Below are 19,689 nucleotides of genomic sequence, written 5' to 3'. Positions count from 1 at the left end.
GGTCTCGTGGCTGGGTCCCCCACCTTTCCCAATGACGGAGCTCATGTGCACCACCATTCTTTGTCTATGGGACGGTTGGAGGTATCCAATTAGGGTGATCACGAGATATGAGCCATTCGAATTGACTCTCAAATTTTGCAAAAAAAAACAAAAAAAAAACAGATTTACCCCAATCCGAACTGGCAGCCATTTTGCTGTATTGTAGAGAGCCAGAAAAGTGTTAAGAAAGAGAAAAAAAAGTTATTCTCGCCTCCCCTTTACTCGTCCATCCTCTGTCTTCTCTCCTCCTTCCATTTACTAAGCCCAAGTCATCAGATGGGCTGCGAATCATTTTTTAAGACACTATTTAGTCGCACTGCATGTGACCACGTGTGGCGCAACGCAAGTCATTGATCTCACTACCCACATGACGGGTTTGGGGTCAAGTGAGTGGTAAAACCAGCCGGAAGGAAGATAGAGGATAAAGGAGCCGATCGGTGGTGGCGAGACAAGTATGGGGAGGGCCAAGGAGAGAGAGAGTATAAAAAAAATAATATACAGTGGGGAAAATAAGCATTTGATACACTGTTGATTTTGCAAGTTTTACCACCTACAAAGAATGGAGAGGTCTGTAATTTTTATCGTAGGTGCACTTCACCAGTGAGAGACAGAATCTAAAAAAAAAGCACATTGTATGATTTTTAAATAATTAAATTGCATTTTATTGCTTGAAATAAGTATTTGATCACCTACCAACCAACAAGAATTCTGGCTCTTGCAGACCTGTTAGTTTTTCTTTAAGAAGCCCTCCTACTCTGTACTCATTACCTGTATTAATTGCACCTGTTTGAACTCGTTACCTGTATAAAAGACACCAATTCACACACTCAATCAATTACACTCCAACCTTTCCACCATGGCGAAAACCAAAGAACTGTCTAAGGACACCAGGGAGAAAATTGTAGACCTGCACGAGGCTGGGATGGTCTACAGTACAATAGGCAAGCAGCTTGGTGAGAAGGCAACAACTGAAGATACACAAGATGACTGTCAATCTTCCTCGGTCTGGGGCTCCATGCAAGTTCTCTCCTCGTGGGGTAAGGATGATTCTGGGAAAGGTCAGGAATCAGCCCATTACTACATGGGAGGACCTGGTCAATGACCTGAAGAGAGCTGGGACCACAGTCTCAAACATTACCGTTAGTAACACACTATGCCGTTATGGATTAAAATCTTGCAGGGCACGCACGGTCCCCCTACTCACGCCAGCTCATGTCCAGGTCCATTTGAAGTTCGCAAATGACCATCTGAATGATACAGAGAAGGCATGGGAGAAGGTCATGTGGTCAGTTGAGACCAAAGTAGAACTTTTTGGTATCAACTCCACTTGCCGTGTTTGGAGGAAGAAGAAGTATGAGTACAACCCCAAGAACACAGTCCCAACCGTGAAGCATGGTAGGGGAAACCTCATAATTTGGGGGTGCTTTTCTGAAAAGGGGACAGGATGACTGCACCATATTGAAGGGAGGATGGATGGGATCATGTATCGCGAGATTTTGGACAACAACCTCCTTCCGTCAGTAAGATATTGAATATGGGTCGTGGCTGGGTCTTCCAGCATGACAATGATCCGAAACACAAAGCCAGGGCTAAGGAGTGGCTCCATAAGAAGCCTTTCAAGGTGGCCTGGCCAGTCTCCAGACCTGAACCCAATAGAACATCTTTGGAGGGAGCTGAAAGTGTGTGCAAACCTGGTCAAGAGCTACAGGAAATGTCTGACCTTTGCAATTGCTAACAACCTGTACCTGTATCTGTACCAAATATTAAGTTCTGTTTTTCTATTGTATCAAATACTTATTTCATGCAATAAAATTCTAATTAATTATGTAAAAATCATACAATGAAATTTTCTGGCTTTTATTTTTAGATTCTGTCTCTCACAGGTGAAGTGTACCTACGATAAAAATGACTGTTCTCTCCATTCTTTGTAGGTGGGAAAGCTTGCAAAATCGACAGTGTATCAAATACTTGTTTTCCTCACTGCGGTGCCAGTGCTGTTCGAGTGTTTTGGCACTGGTTCTCCCAGGGATCACATAACATTGTTGTGTCACGCGATCTCTGCGGTCAGGCTTCACTCTCCTCTCCTACCGATATAACTGACATCCAGAAGAGGTGAGAGAGCAGCCGCAGCTCTCACGTCCTCCGCATGTATGATTTTTTTCGAAGGAGCGGAGAGAAAAGCCTGCGCTGATTGGCCGCAGGGATTGTTGTGTCACTCAGTCCCGTCCCCGAAAGAGCCAGGGTCGACACTGCTGAAACTAAGCCGGCACCAGAGGTGAGCATAACTGTTATTATTTTACTGGAGAGAAACATAGGGATTGAGAAGGGGTTGTTAGAGTAATGGACAACTTTTAATGGCTTTTTTCAGATGTCCATGAACAAGGGTCCAATTTCGGATCGCAAAGTATAGAACTGGCATAGAAATATATGAGGCTATCACGCTCGATTTCAGAGACGCACATTTCAATCCGAGATCGGATCGATGATCACTAACGTCTGAAGCAACCCTTAAACTTTTTTATTTCAGACTCTTCCTAGATTATTAAATTTTCCCAATGCAATCTTCATGAATTGAATTTTGGAAGATTTGCTCAACTTTAGTTATTACCAATCCTGTGCGCTCGGCTATCTCCGCCAGTCCACTAGTAAATGGATCGGTGATCTTTTTGCTCAACTGAACACCTTAGAGTCCTTTTTTCCGGATCGGTGGAGGTCCCAGCTATCAGCAAGTTTTTGTCCTTTGGAATAAACACAAAGCAATTAAAATGTCGTATGTCGGAGCCTAAGTCTCATAAAACGGCGACACAAATCAATTTTTTTTTACTAAGTTCATAACTTTTTTAAGTGACTAAAATGGTAGAAAAAAAACGATACAAGTCCAGTACCACTATTATCGTACTGACCTGGAGAATTTTGTTGCCGACTCGTTTTTACCAGTGAAAGTCGTAAGTGAAAAATCCATAAAACAATGGCGGGATATAATTTTTGTTTTCATGATTTTTACCGTTTTTTTCAATAGATTATATGGTAAAGTGAATGGTATCATTAAAAATCACAACTCGTGGAAGAACACACACGTCAATGGAAAAATAAACAAAAGCGTGAAAAAACTAAAATCGGACACGTCCTTAAAGAATTAAAGGAGGGGGGAGTCCCTACTAAAAATATTCATCTCATCGCCAGCATAAAGAGCGGTTACAAAGAGCGTGACCCTTGTATCCACATATTACATGGAAATTTGTAATGCTTCTTTTCACCTGTGGGGGTGCTGTTTGGAAATTGAACACTTACTGCCAGGTTCTTATACAAATTAGATATATTATCAGGACAACTCATCTTCCGGGACCATTCTACCAAAAAAAGGATTGTCCAAAGAGGGGAACACACTCTCCAAGACATCTAGTAGCCCCAATAATGTGATTTACCTTTTTATGTCTTCTAGAATTATGTCTCGAATCTCCAGTCTAGATTCTTCATAGTTGATAAATGTTCTTAAGAGCGAATTTTTACTTTTTCTCCATTTCCACCACAATGTCTTCCTACTTTGCACCTTATTATAGATTTTTTTAAACTTTTTTACTGTCTATACTGTATGCCTTAGGTGATATGGACATCTAGAGGGGGATCCTCCTCTCAGGACCACCCTTGATGAGCCACAGCGGAGTTGCTCTGTACAAACTGCTCCCTTTCTGGCATATTTGAGACATATTTATATTACATAAGAGGCCATTTATCTCAATGGTCACCATGGTATACCCCATTCACCCTGTATTGCCCTTGCTTGGGGTCCTCAATGTCCTGACACTACTGATTTGCTGCCATTATGGTGGGGAAATTTTTTTTATAAATCTCACATCTTGTATTTATCTTTTTTAAATTAATTTTAGGCTTTTTTCAAGCGTTCATACGAGATGATTCCCCTATAGATGAAGGTATTATTATTATGGTTTTACCGCGCTTAACCCCTTCACGACCTTGCGATTTTTCCTTTTTTGCGTTTTTGTCAATATGGCCGTGTGAGGGCTTATTTTTTGCAGGACGAGTTGTACTTTTGAATGACATCATTGATTTTACCATACAGTCTACTGGAAAATGGGGGAAAAAATTCCAAGTGCGGTGAAATTGCAAATAAAGTGCAATTCCACAATTGTTTTTTTTTTTTTATTTAACACGTTCACTAAATGCTAAAACTGACCTGCCATTATGATTCTCCAGGTCATTACGAGTTTGTAGATACCAAACATGTATAGGTTCTTTTTTATTTAATTGGTGAAAAAAAAATCCAGTTTGCAAGAAAGAAAAAATGGCGCCATTTTCCGAGACCCATAGCGTCTCCATTTTTCAGTTTGCAAGAAAGAAAAAATGGCGCCATTTTCCGAGACCCATAGCGTCTCCATTTTTCAGGATCTGGGCCTGGATGAGGGCTTACTTTTTGCACGCCGAGCTGACGTTTTTATTGATACCATTTCGAGGTAGACACGATGTTTTTACCACATGTTATTGCAATTTTTTGCAATGTTGCGGTGACCAAAAAAAAGTAATTCTGAAGTTTCAATTTTTTTTCTCGTTACACCTTTTACCGATCGGATTAATTTAGTTTATATTTTGATAGATCGGGTGTTTCTGAACGCATCGATACAAAATATGGGGGGTGATTTGAACTTTTATATTCTAATTTTTTCAATATTTTTTAAAACTTTTTTTTTTTACTTGCTTCAATAGTCCCCTTAGGAGACTTGAAGCTGCGCTCATCTGATTGCCTGTGCTACACATAGCAGTGGTTCAGCCCTGCTACGTGTAGCAGAAATCATAATCTCCTATGAACGCCGGCCACAAACCAGCGTTCATAGGAGATCTGCAATGATAAGCACGGGGGTCTTCGGTCATGACGTCCCATCGTTGCCCAGCGATCATGTGACAGGGGCGCCGATGAGTGTGTCTTGTGATGCTCTTCCGCCGGGCATGAATTAAATGCCGCTGTCACAAATTGATAGTCGCATTTAACATGTTAACAGCTGCGGGTGGATCGTCATTCCACCTGTGGCTGTTATGAGGAACATGGCAGCTCATTTGATCAAATCAGCTGTCATGTGCCGGGAAAGATGTGGGCTCAGCGCCGAGGCCCCCATCAAATATAGGGCCCTGACCTATGATGTCATAGGTCATGAAGGGGTCAAGCCAATAAGCATCATTGCATCCTCTAAACCGCCTCATATATCCTACTGTTTTCTATTAAGGATCCCTCCCAGCCCCCGAGCAGCGCTATGGTGGCTCTGTCATTAGCTTACAGATGACGTGTCCACAGGTCAAAACTGGCAAGTTTTCGCTCTTAATTATTTTTTATTATTCTCCTAAATATAAAATTTTTTGTTTTTTGAAATTCTGCCATACGGTTCCAGAGATGAGAGGCTTTATTGTAATTTTTACAGTATTTTCTGTAGCTCACAGTGTAATAATACAGAGCTGTCTAGAGACACGCCCCAGAGGATCCTGTGAATCAAGTGTTTAGGCTTTAATGACCTTGGGAGCCATGCCCTTTTGATAAAAAAAAAACACATAAAAATCAGCACTAAATAAAAAGTCCCATATCTCTGAAACTGTATTGTAGATTTTCAAACAATGAAAAAACTCATGGGAGCGGAGGGAATAAAATAAAAGCAAAATCTGGACACTTCTGACCCTGGTGACGGATTCTCTTTAAGATCATAAAATAACAACCTTCAGATTCTGAAAACCTTAGGCAGTGGATTAAAAAAGGAGAAAAAAAAAACACAATAAAAATGTAGGTCCCTTTAGGCAGCTGCCTGACACTAGCTCACTGCTAATTACTTTTGATAGGGTGTTACCGTCCCATAAGGAGCCACATTGCCCTATAGCAGTGGCATGTGCTCCCTGTACAACCTTGGCCATAATCCAGGCTATTTGTATGCATGTGTATGATGTGTGAATGGTTTTCCCTATGTTCATACATAATGTGATCTAGCATAATCTCTGAACGTGTATTCTATAATAACCTGTTATTACAGATCTTGGTACTACTCATGATATACGGCCCCGATGCTGACCGCTCTCTTTTTCGTCTTTTTACTAGAATTATGGGGAAGGTTCTCACTATGAACACATGACGAACCGGGACCTGACGTCACACGATAACCTCTCCCCTCCGTACGTCAATTCAAGATTACAAAGTAAGTCGCATATTTTTATTGTCGTTTTGCTTAAAACTGGCCATAAATCTATAACATTCATTCCAGTTTGTCTCCATTAAATATTTGAACAAGTTTGTTTTTGATTGTATAAATGTAAAAAAAAAACTTTTCTGGAAGCATTTGGAAACCATCAACAAGCTGTTGATCTGTTATTCCTATTATATGTCATCTGGGCGGAGCTCCACCATGGAATAGTCATGCTGTCCTTCCTGTTAGCATTTTGCCTTTTCTGATGCTCCTCCCTATGAACCCACTCATTCGGCCTGCAGCTCTTGCGCCAATTTTACTGGCTCCTCCCAGATGACTATTAAGAGAACTTTTTTAATTTCAGTGTTATTATTCTATTAAAGCTGCTTTCAACAGAGGATCATCTGCAAAAGTTAACGCACCAGCTTCCTAGTCGTGATTTAATAACCACATTTTTTCCTGATAGGTTCCCTTTAACCTGCTTGTTGATGGTTTCCAAGGAGAAACTGATTTTATTTTTCAATTTGAATCTTTCATGTAAGTGACATTAGACTGGTTTCAAATTAGAAAAATATCAGTAAGTATTAAAGGCGGTAATAATCCCCGATCTATGTAAAACTACGGATGATGACAGAATGATGTCTTAATCCCAGCTCTGCTATATCGGGGTGTGCACGGGCTCTTTCAGTGAGTCTCTTCTCTGCTGGGGTGATTTTTGCGGTCTCATGTTTACACATGGATTGTATCGGTGTGACGGATTTCGTGTAGCGCATTGTTCTTTGTCTGGTGGGAGCGTCCTCGTGTCCGTCAGTTCTTCACGCCTCGTTCTTGACTCATGTTCTCCTTATGAGATCCTTCTATTAAAGCTTTACTTTGTGGGATTTTCCAAGTTTTCACATTCATGGCCTGAAGTTAGGAAGGATCTGCAATCTATCTAGTAATTAACCATTTCTGGGGGTCGGATCAAAAAGGTTACCTCCATGCTGTGAATAGCTGATGACTTGGGATGAACGGACTCGTGGAAGTTTGGGTCTTCTTACCCGACCACTAGAACTGTACCCATCAGACACTAGGTGTGCAGTACGAAACCCAAACTTTACAATTTGGGTACGCTGCCCCCACTTCCTATAGAGAGACATAATCCTGCCCCCACTTCCTGTAGAGAGACATAATCCTGCCCCCACTTCCTGTAGAGAGACATAATCCTGCCCCCATTTCCTGTAGAGAGACATAATCCCACCCCCACTTCCTGTAGAGAGACATAATCCCAACCTCACTTCCTGTAGAGAGACATAATCCTAACCCCACTTCCTGTAGAGAGACATAATCCCACCCCCACTTCCTGTAGAGAGACATAATCCTAACCCCACTTCCTGTAGAGAGACATAATCCCACCCCCACTTCCTGTAGAGAGACATAATCCCAACCTCACTTCCTGTAGAGAGACATAATCCTGCCTCCACTTCCTCTAGAGACATAATCCCGCCCCTACTTCCTCTAGAGAGACATATTCCCGCCCCCACTTCCTGTAGAGAGACATAATCCTGCCTCCACTTCCTGTAGAGAGACATAATCCCACCCCCACTTCCTGTAGAGAGACATAATCCTGCTCCCACTTCCTGTAGAGAGACATAATCCCACCCCTACTTCCTGTAGAGAGACATACTCCCGCCCCCACTTCCTGTAGAGAGACATAATCCTGCCTCCACTTCCTCTAGAGACATAATCCCTCCCCTACTTCCTCTAGAGAGACATAATCCCACCCCCACTTCCTCTAGAGAGACATAATCCCACTCACACTTCCTGTAGAAAGGCAAAGACCCACACTCACTACTTGTGGAGCGACAAAGACCAGCTCCCACTTCCAATAAAGAGAAAAAGGACCTTTATTAATCTCCATATGGTACCTAATATTATATTTTATATCCTAAAAAACTAGTTGGCGTCACGACATTTGTTCCTCCATACCAGCACTACTTGCTGCAACCACTAGGGTGTCTGTAGGTATACAGCTATTTATGGTCGACCTGATCAGGAGTCGCCAGGGTTGCCAACATGACTATTTTTATTTTTTCTGGACAGTTTAACAATAAAAAACGGATAGACAATATTTTTTATGGGCACGTTGTAAAACTATTATAAATCAATATGATTATAAGTGATAAATGAGGACAATAATTTCGATACGCGACATCAGCTGCATTCACTGCAAACTGGAAAATGATGATAGTTACAGTGAAAATAATCCGTAGAGGTTTCTTCAGCTTCAAAAAAAATCATGGAAGCCTTTTTTTTTATTTTTTTTTATGGAGAGAGCAAAAAAAAAGATGCCTTATTTTTGCCTTTCTGGAGAGTTGGCAACACTGGGAGTCGCGTACAGATAGGCCCTCTAGTGGTGGCAACTGACAGCCAAAAATGTATATGTAGGAGCAGAAGAAGAAGAGTGTTTAAAGAAACGGATCATTAAGTTTTATCCTTGGTGTCACCTCCTCGCGAGGTAGACGTCTGTTGTGCTGCTTGCATTGCAGTGAGGTATCGGTATATTACACCTGCTGAGCCAGACAACATCTGGGCTAATATAGACGCAGCCTCTCCGTGGCGAGCACATGTGCTCCTCTTAATTCAGCATTTTCTCTGCTGCCTTGATGGATACACAAATGCAAACAATCCAGCAGAAGAGGAAAGGTGCTACTGTACCGCCAAACACACCTAAAAATAGAGCCATTAATTGTAATTAAGTAAATCAGGACTTTTAAGTTGCAACGTGTTAATGAGGTCTCTGTAAAAATGAACTGAAAATAAGGTGATAATTTAACCAGAGTGCAATGTATTCAGATGTAAACCCATCGTAACGCTGAATTCCCAGCAGTCCTGCCCCGGGATTAGCCTCTGATTAGCTGCAGTAATGGAGTCAGGGAGGATATTAGAGATTGTGCCGCTGTCGTGTTTTATTCTATCAGCTACAGAACAGCAGAATGTGCATTATTGCCTATCGGAGATGTCATGGCTGCTGTAAGAACGATTCTCTCACCACAACGCTATGTGCAAGGAGGGATTCTGCCAAATTCCATCTTTTGACATGACATGTAGACACATCAGATACTTACATTGGTGGTTCGGGGTTTGGGGCCATTCCAGAGCTAAGTCTGAAGAATGGAAGGAAAAAAAAGAGTAGTATTTTTTTTAAAACAAACTTTTTTTACTTTTTTCATTCTTTTTTTCTGTTTTAAAAGTATTCCATCCTCACTAATTATCTGTCTCTTTGTCTCTCTGTATCTATCTATCTAATTTCAGTTTCTTCCTCCTTTCCTTTCTTCCTCCCGCCATTCCTGCCTTCCTTTCATCTTTCCTTCTCCTGCCCTTCCTTCTTATACCCCTCTCTTCCTGCCTTCCCCTCTTCCTTCCTTCCGCCCACCACTCTTGCTTTCCTCCCTCTTTTGTCTTAGCTCCTCTGAAATCATTTTGCAAGGGTTTTTTCCAGATTATAAAAAAAAAATCCTAATCACATTGTAGAAAAATATACATTCATCGCCTGCTTAATCCTTTCTTTCTTTGTTGCTTTCTTTCCCACTTTGTATCTCTTCATCCCTTTCTTCTTTCCTCTGTTTTCCTTCTTTCCTTTCCATCCTCCTTTTCTCTTCTACCCATCTACCTTTTCTCTTCCTCATTTCTTCCTCCTTTCCTGTTTTCCTTCCCCCTTCTTTTCCTATTTCCTTTCTTCTTTCTTTCCTCCTGTTTTCTTTTCTTCCTTCCCTACTTCCTTTTCTCTTCCTACCTTCTTCCTTTTCTCTTCCTTTATTCCCTTCATCCTTTCCTCTTCCTCACTTCCTCCTTCCTTCTTTCCTGTTTTCCTTCCTCCAGCCATTCCTGCCTTCCTTTATACTTCCTTCTCCCGCCCTCCCTTCCTACTTTCCTCCCGCCTTTCCTGCTTCCCTTTCTTCCTTCTTTCCACCATTCTTTTTTACTCCCTTTTTAGTCTCAGTCTCCCTAAAATCATTTTGCAAGGGTTTTTCCAGTATATAAAAAAAAATCCTAACCTCATTGAATATTTTTACATTCATCGTCTGCTTAATCTATTCTTTCTTTGTTGCTTTTTTATTTGCTACTTTCTATCTCTTTCTCCAATTTTTTCTTCTCTCCCTTCTTTCTACCCTCTTCTTTGCTCCTTTCCTCTGTATTTTCCTTCCTTTCCATTTTTCCTTTTCTCTTACTCACTACTTCGTTCTTTCCTCTGTTTTTCTTACTTCCTTTCTTTCATTTTTCTTCCCTTCTTCCTTTCCTTCCTCCCTGTTTTCCTTAATTTCTTCCCTTCTTCCTTTTCTCTAACTCCCTTCTTCCTTTTCTTTTCCTTTCCGCCCTTCTTCCTTTTCTCTTCTTCAATTCTTCCTTCCTTCTTTACTCTGTGTTCCTTCTGCCATCTCTTCCTTCCTCCCTTTCTTTTCTACCTTCCTTCCTTCCTTCCTTCTTCCCTCCCTCCCTCCTTTCTTCCTTCTTTCATCTGTTTTCCTTCCTTCCTTCCTCCCTGTATCTTAAAGGGCTTTTGCAAGATGTAAAAAAAATTCCTAGGCACATGGAATGTCTGAAAAAAAAAAGAAAAGAAAAACCATTACTCACAGGTTTAATTTCTTGTTGGCCCAGCAGCGGCTTTGTGTGTTACTTCCGTGTGAATGATTTTATCTGGAGTGAAGCAGCAGTGCACATACCCGACCGCCGCTCTGTTCATTCCATTTTCCTGGGGCTGCCGGAAATAGCCGAGTGCAAAGCTCGGCAGCCCCATAACAAATGAATCGATTGACAATTGAGCATGTGCTAACAAGGATAACAGTTCTGCCGATCAGTGCGGGTCCCAGCGGTCAGGTCCTCACCCATCAATCATTATCTATCATTGACCAGTGATTAACATTGATTGGTTGTCACTAGTGCCGTCATCTTCTCTTTCACCCATTCGGTTTGTTGGTAAATACCTTCCATTGTGCGAATTAATTCCAGACGGTGACTTCAGCTGTTATACTAAGTAGCTTCTTTCTCACTTTGTAAGGAGATTTTAGTGATCGCGCTGAATGTCTTGATATACGTGCCCTAACATCTGCTGGAAGTGTAGCTATAAATATTTTTTTCTGTTGTATTTTTGCACTAAAATGTCATTGATTGCCTCGAACAATTAAAATATGCTTTTTTGGCTTGTGATGGCTAATGGTGGCGGTTGCCAGAAATGTGAAATGCCAGATATAACAGGTCATATAAACAGTTATATTATATAACATGGAGCGGCAATGATAAATGTGCTTCTCCTGCCAGGAAGGTCACTGAATAAGTCAGTGCAATGTAATAGCCTGATAATGAGCTGCAGGGGACGTATTACACAATATATCCATCTATATAAATGTAATGGCATTTTTTTTCTATGCCAGAGCTTCATAGTAGAATATTTACTAGTGGGAAGTGAATGCAAACACTTTGATATGACATCCTGGTTCATATCTTCGATATTTATTAGAATCATTTTGGAAGAATTATTAGAAATTTGCTGAATTTAAACAATTTGTGATTCTCTTTGCACAATTCACCAAAAATTCTCGCCACCATTTTGGTTGCTCCAAACATCTAGGAGAACTAACCACATATCTTCTGAGCATGAGGCTTGTGCAAATCCTTCTGTCTTTTCAGTTAATTTATTGCTTTATTCATTGATCTAAAATCTTAAATCAAAATTTGGTGACCAACCTTTGTCTTCATCTTTCTTTTGGTTACACTTGTGCACAGTTTTTGAAGGAGCTCGGCAGAAGGCTGTTCCAAACATCTTGGAGAATTAACCACAGATCTTCTGTGGATGTTACTTGTGCTGATCCTTCTCTTCATGTAATCCCAGACAGACTGGATGATGTGAGATCAGGGATCTGTGGGAGCTAGATCATCACTTCCAGGACTATTTGTTCTTTTTTACTCTGAAGATAGAAATCATTTTTAATGACATTGGCTTAATGTTTGAGGTTGTTGTTCTGCTGCAGAATCAATTTGGAGAGAATCAAACACCTCCCTGATCGTATTACATGATGGTTAAATACCAGACTGTATTTCTTAGCATTAAGGACACCGAGAAATCTGCATCGTTGAGGAATGTACAGTAGATGTAGTGTTCGGCCAAGGAAACTTAGTGCATCAGATGAAAGACACGTCATGCTTACTTACCTCTGAAATCAGAAGATGTCCAGCAGTGACATCAGCTCAGAAACGGCAGCAACCAGTGAGACCAGCTACACCAATGTACTGTTTGGAGAAGTCTGGCCAGAAGTGGTCTTCATGGAAGAATTGAGGCCAAAAGTCCAGACCTTCCACATGGAAACAAAGACAAGTGCCTCAACTATAAACAAAAATAATGTGATATATTTGGCTGTAGCAGAAGGCAGTTTGTTTGCCACAGGGCTGGAGAGCGGTACAATAATGAGTGTCTTAAAGAACAGGGAAGCATGGTGGAGGGTCCTGCAAGTTTGGGGCTGCATTTCTGCAAATGGTGTTTGTGGATTTGGTTTGGATTAATGGAGTCCTCCATGCTGAGAAACACAGGCACATACAGTGGCATGTAAAAGTTTGGGCATCCCTGGTCAAAAGTACTGTTAGGCTATGTGCCCACGATGCAGAAATGCGCCAGATTTTTTCCTGAGCGTTTATGCATCTCCCTGGCAGAAAAAATGCATGCGGATTGTACATGCGGATTGTACATGCGAATTGTACATGCGGATTGTACATCCGTTTTTCCTGCCAGGGATATGCGGATGTAAAGCGTTCTTCACATGCATTTCCGCATGCGGGTTGTCAAGCTCTTTCCAAGCGATTTTAGCATCACTTGGAAAGTGCTTGACAACTTGGTCACACTATATAAATCCATGCAACCGGCACAGATTTATATAGGGTGACCGAAAGAATGGTAAAAAATAAAAATTATACTTACCTTCTGATGGCCCCCGGTGTCTTTATCCGATGCGTCCTGGCTTGCCGGCAGCTCGCGGTAGACTAAAGGACCTGCCGACGTCAGCGGTCGCGTGACCCGTCACATGACTAAATTACGTCATGGCAGGTCCTTGAGTCCACCTCGAGCTGCCAGCAAGTCGACACAAAGACAGCGGGAACCATCAGAAGGTAAGAATAATGTATATTTTTTATTTTATTCTTTTTTTTGCAGGTACTATGGTACCCGGGTCTGGAGGAGAGTCTCCTGTCCTCCACACCCGGGTACCATCCGCACATTGAAACGCATGGAATCCGCATGTACAGATGCAGTGATACGGATTCCATGCGTTCCAATGCAAGTCAATGGCGGCAAAAACGCCGCGCTTCCACAAAATAATTGGTAGTGCTGCGGATTTTTCCGCAATGATAATCCGCAGCGGAAATTTCCGCAGCATGTGCACAGCACATGCGGATTATCAGTGGGGAACATGGCAGGCCTTCTGCCAAGCGTTTTTTAAGCGTTTCTGTAGTGGAATTGCCGCTGCAGAAATGCTTAAAACACGCATAGTGGGCACACAGCCTTATCGTGAACAGTTAAGCAAGTTGAAGATGAAATGATCTCTAAAAAGCCTAAAGTTAAAGATGACACATTTCCTTAGTATTTTTGAAAAAAAAAAATTACATTAAAAAAATTGCAAAAAGGAAACCGGGCAGATTCAAAAGTTTGGGCGCCCTTGGAGATTAGTGTGCTTAGAGAACTTTGACCAAGGTTTCAGACCTTAATCAGCTTGTTATGGTTATGGCTTGTTCACTATCATCGTTAGCAAAGGCCAGGTAATGTAAATTTCCCAGCTTTATAAAAACCCAGACTCCTCTAACCTTGTGCCAAAAAGCAGCAGCCATGGGTTCTTCTAAGTACCTGCCTCGCACTCTGAAAATGAGAATGGTGGAGGCCCACAAAGCAGAAGAAGGCTATAAGAAGATAGCAAAGCATTTTCAAGTTGCCCTTTCCTCAGTTCGATATGTAAATAAAAAATGGCTGTTACCAGGAACAGTGGAGGTCAAGATAAGGTTTGGAAGACCAAGCTAAATTTCAGTGAGCTGGTCTTAGGATTGCTAGAGATGCAAATCAGAACCCCTGCTTGACTGCAAAAGACCTTCAGAAAGATTTAGCAGACTCTGGAGTTGTGGTACATTGTTCTACTGTTCAGAGACACCTGCACAAATATGGCCTTTATGGAAGAGTCATCAGAAGAAAACCTCTCCTGCAGCCTCACCATAAAATTCAGCATTAGAACTCTTTGGCCACAATGATCAAAGGTATGTGTGGAGAAAAAAGGGCCCAGAATTTCAGGAAAAGAACATCTCGCCAACCATTAAGCATGGGGGTGGATCAATCATGCTTTAGGTTATGGTGCAGCGAATGGCACGAGAAACATTTCACAGTAGAGGGAAGAATAGATTCAATGAAATTTCAACAAATTCTTGATGAAAACATAAAAAAGCTGAAGTTGAAAAGAGGATGGCTTCTACAAATGGATAATGATCCTAAATACACGTCAAAATCCACAATAGACGACCTCAAAAGGCGCAAGCTGAAGGTTTTACAATGGTCCTCACAGTCCCCTGATCTGAACATCATTGAAAATCTGTGGCTAGGCCTCAAAATAGCAGTGAATGCAAGATGACCCAGGAATCTCACAGAACTGGAAGAATTTTCCAAGGAAGAATGGATGAAAATCTCTCAAACAAGAATTGAAAGACTCTTGGCTGGCTACAAAAAGTGTTTACAAGCTGTGATACTTTCAAAGGGGGGCGCCAACCATGCAGGGTGCACAAACTTTTGCATCTGCCCATTTTCCTTTTGTAATTTTTAAATGTAAAATTTTTTTTTTTTTGCCTAAAATAACAAAGGAAATGTGTCATGTTTAACTTTAGGCCTTTTAGAGATCATTTCATCTTCAACTTGCTTAACTGTTCACAATAACAGTAATTTTAACCAGGAGTCCCCAACTTTTACATGCCACTGTAGTTATCCATCATGTAATGCCATCAGGGAGGCATCTGATTGACTCTACATTTATTCTGCAGCAGAACAAGAGCCCCAAATATCTATCCAATGTCATAAAGAACAAAGAATCCTATAAGTGATGATCCGGCCCCCACAGAGCCCTGATCTCACATCATTCAGTCTGTCTGGGATCACATGAAGAGACAGAAGGATCTGCACAAGCCTCATACACAGAAGATCTGGGGTCAGTTCTCCAAGATGTTTAGAACAACCTCTCTCCTGAGTTCCTTCAAAAACTGTGTGCAAATGACAAGTACCTAGAAGAACTAATTAAGATGACGAGCGATCACCAAATATAAATTTAAGATTTTAGATTAATAAAATTAATAAAACAATTAATTAGCAAAGATAAAATTTAGGGGTTTTTTTGTATTTTTTTTTTACAAAATGTCACATTCTATTTCTTTTAATGCATTTTTAGTCATTTTTCCTTCAATTATTTTATTTAGGATATTTTTTGTTATTGTTTTTTTGTTGATTCTTCTCAATCAAAAGAAAAATCATTAATGGCATTTGTTTCATTTTAAGCTTCTTTCTTTTCTCCATTCACGTGGGCAGCTACTTTCCAAATTCTGCATTTTCATCGGGAAACAGACAGTGGATTTTTCTTCCACCTAGTTGTCAGGCATGCGACTTACAGAGGTCCCGTTTGCTCTTCGTACATATCTCTTTTAGCAATTTTTACAATCCTGGAGTGTGTTTTCTTAGTGTTCTACAATCATCCTCCTGTAAATATATAAATACATTGACAATGGGGAGGGGTCTTGCTATTCTTGTCATTGGGGCATTGTAATGCTGCCACTGGCACCCTTGCATGGTGTCCGCTTCTCCCTCCATGCAAGGACACCGGCTTACTCACCGGCACGGTCCCCGGTGAGGCCCTGCTACCGCTTCATTGTTTCCTGTTTGCACGCCGCAGGCCCGGCAGCATGCCTAGTACGCGCGTGCGCTAGCTTCCCCATTCTTAAAGGGGCAGTGCGTGAATTATGCTAAATGCTCTCAGCTGCTTGTTGAGAGGCATTTAGCGTAAGTAGTATACCTGCAAGATGGCTCCCAGCGAATAGCTGGGAGGCATCTTGTATAAAAGACTCCGTCTCCCCTAGGGAGTCGCCAAGCAATGAGCTCAATTATTAGTTATTAAGGTTTACTGCAAGTGAGTTGTGAGGTCCCATGGTCCTGGTGTGGCCAGAGTCCTAAATCCGTAGTCCCATGATTGCAGTGTGGCCAGTCCTGAGTCTGTAATCCCCTGTTCCCGGTGTGGCCAGAGTCCTGTACTCAAATACCTGGTCCTGGAGTGGCCAGTCCTGTATCCGACTTCCCCTTGTCCCGGTGAGGCTAGAGCCTAAAGCCTCGTCCCCTAGTCCTGGAGGGGCCATTGCCTCAACCCTTGTCCCCGAGTGGCCATTGCCTAAACCCTCATCCCCTGGTCCTGGAGCGGCCAGTGCCTAAACATTATCCCCTGGTCCTGATGCGGCCAGTATCTGAACATTCCCCTATCTAAGCCTCCGTGTCAGTGATCCTGGACTGTTTCTATGTATGAACAAACCCCTATTCACTGTCAGATAACCTGACGCTGGGGGTCAGCTGCTACTGCCGGACACAACCCTGGAGTGGTACCTGGCAGCTACCTTCTGCACAAGCCTGACCTCACCACTAGAGGCTCCAGTGAACACCAAGGTATCTGCTTAGCTATGCCCCTCCAGGGTAGGCTCAGTCCGTGGCACATTGGGTCTACAAATCAACATCCGCCACCAGTGGGCATGTGTTTAAACACTCCAATTAGTGCTGACAGTGCTGGACTGTGCTGTAGAATGGTAAACTCTGAATTTATTTATACTATTCCCGGCCAGGAACAGTAACTTAGGAATAATACAACACCAATACTAAAAAATATTGTGATTCCATAAGTCTTTTTTCCTGAAGTGCTGGCAAACCCTTTTTAACAGCTAATGTATATATCTTTTTTAGCTAGGAAAATATTATTATATTGCAAGCTACAGGACCGTATTTGATGAATTCTAGAATGCAACATAGATTCCCTATTACATTTTATTGGGGCAGATAGTATATTAGAAGCTCAGAGCTCCATTTTTTGGATACGGCGCTCCAAATCCCCGGTATAGACATAGTTAAATGATAAATAAGTGAAGCTTTAGTCCACCACCAGGGGGAGCTCATGAGTTTACTGAATACTGTAAGTACATCAAACTCAATTCTAAAACAGTATGCAGTGAGCTCATTAGCTCCCCTTAGTGGATTCTCCATTATTTATCATCTAACAGGAAATTTGGAGCTCTGTAATAGAAAATATATAGCCCTGACAATTAGAAATGAGTGAATCAATTCATAAAGAATTGATTCCTACTGAATTCTGCAAATAAATCAAATTAGCCAGAATCAGATTTTTTTGTGATTTTAATTAATTTGCACAAATTCAAGTTCTTGGAAGGGGTTAATTTGGTCTGAGTCAAATTTTGGACAAATTGAAACCGATACGAAATTTTAACAATTCGCCCTTTTGTACTGACAATCATAAAAATATTGAATAAAATGAATAAAAAATGTGATAAAAATGCAGAATGATAAATGGCGCACATTCAGGCGTGCCGCAGATGAGGCTCCGGTGTTCGGCGATGCACCCTGATTTTACCGACCTGGTACGTATATAACTGAACTCGCTACTTATGCAAATGAATCTCCTTCCAGGGGGCACTTTTTTTTTCCATAGGTATAAATTAGCGCACTCTACGTTATTATGGATATTGCCTGGCCCGGGATCCGCGCTTTATATCGAAACCTTTAAAAAAAAAAAAAAGTTCTGAAGGAATTTAGTTTTGTTACTTTTTTTTGTGTGCGTTAATTGATAGCCTTTCGCATGTGCGGTAAATTATAGTGTTTAAGAGCCGTATTCTCGTTCTCGGATGCCGAGGCTTTTCTTTTCTTTACAAAAAGGGTTATTTTTCCACTCTATCCTCAAGTATAAAAGTACAGTTCATGCAAATTGCATTCTCAGCTCCACATCTTCCTAATTAACCCCTTCTCCTCCCGGTGTAATTGGCCGTCATAAACCTGTGGATTCAACACAATTTCATGGTTGCGTTATCATATTGCGAATGTTTGTGTAAGGAATTTTTTTTATAAGCTGCAGGATACAGGAGACAATCCAGTTTGGCATAAGGGTGCACAACCGGCCATGACTGTTGGGGGGGATGCCTTTAGCATTGATGGAACCTGCAGCCGTGATTAGATACTTGGTGACCTTAGGATGTATCTCCATTCCTTGCTTGATTGATTGAGCACTGTTATTTGGGCACTGTACAGTTGTATTATTTGGGCACCTTATTATGGTACCTTAGATGGGGTGGCACCAGAAGAAGATACTACACAGGTCACCATCCAACCTAAGGCCAGCTCTACTTAGAACCTCTTATGATATCTCCAATTAAGGCTTATACTCTTGCTCAGGACCCCCGAAAAAATGGAGGCAAGAAGTGGCTCTCTCATTCATTTAATTTCTCCAGTAGTGGCCTCTTCATTGGAAATGATCATCTGTTCAGTGGAGGCTTTGGAGTCAATCTTCTGATTGTTTAGAGAAAACCTCTTTAACCACCCATGTTGAAGGCTTAATCCTTCCAGTGCTGACCAGAAATCACTGACACAGTTCTCTATAGATAGCACTCGTGAAACCTTATGGTGCCATTGTCAAGGGGCCAAAAAATGAATGGTTGTTTCTTGTGGTTCAGATAGATCAAATTATGTAGTCAATGAGTTGTCACGCTATTATTTGGGTTTCCAAAAGTGCTAAAGAGTCCAAGACATCACCAACATGACAAATTTTTGCTTTATCGTGGTGCACATATCGGTGACGTTTCGGCACTCAGGACTTCCTCAGGTTCTACAACATTGGTGCACCTTGAAATTGGTCTTCTTTGACTTCTTGGGTGGATCATGATGGAACTCTCCTACAAACGGCACACTGTCCTTGGATCTGGTGCACCCACTCTCTAACTTCCTAAATTTTAATGTGTGCAGAGCACAAGAACTGAAGGTGACAAATTATGTAGTCAATGAGTTGTCACGCTATTATTTGGGCTTCCAAAAGTGCTAAAGAGTCCAAGACATCACCAACATGACAAATTTTTGCTTTATCTTGGAGAACATATCGGTGACGTTTTGGCACGCATGACTTCCTCAGGTTCTACAACATTGGTGCACCTTTGAAATTGGTCTTCTTTGACTTCTTGGGTGGATCATGATGGAACTTGCCTACAAACAGCACACTATCCTTGTATCTGGTGCACCCACTCTCTAACTTCCTACCTTGTAATGTGTGCACAGCCCAAGAACTGAAGGTGCACGCTCAGCACTTGCTAAAGTAAAGTCAGAGAGATAGGACAGATCCACACGTCAGTTTTTTTGGAACGTGTCCTATCCGTTTTTCTTACAGATAAATCA

General features: G+C 41.6%; 1 protein-coding gene across 8 annotated transcripts in view; it reads left to right on the top strand.

The window, feature by feature from the left end:
* The window catches only part of TCF4 (transcription factor 4), a 565,467-nt gene that overhangs the window by 205,179 nt on the left and 340,599 nt on the right, over positions 1 to 19,689 (top strand). For all 8 annotated transcript variants that reach the window (XM_073681197.1, XM_073681176.1, XM_073681163.1 and 5 more), the window contains one exon: positions 6,131 to 6,227. In XM_073681197.1, coding sequence (XP_073537298.1) covers positions 6,131 to 6,227 — 97 coding nt within the window. The remainder of the gene's footprint in view (positions 1 to 6,130; positions 6,228 to 19,689) is intronic.

The sequence above is a fragment of the Phyllobates terribilis genome, unplaced genomic scaffold (assembly GCF_046119375.1).
Source record: "Phyllobates terribilis strain yellow unplaced genomic scaffold, ASM4611937v1 Scaffold_1__5_contigs__length_1240528914, whole genome shotgun sequence".
NCBI lineage: Eukaryota > Metazoa > Chordata > Amphibia > Anura > Dendrobatidae > Phyllobates > Phyllobates terribilis.
Note: the sequence above shows the minus strand (reverse complement) of the source record. Positions and strands in the feature narration are given on the sequence as shown.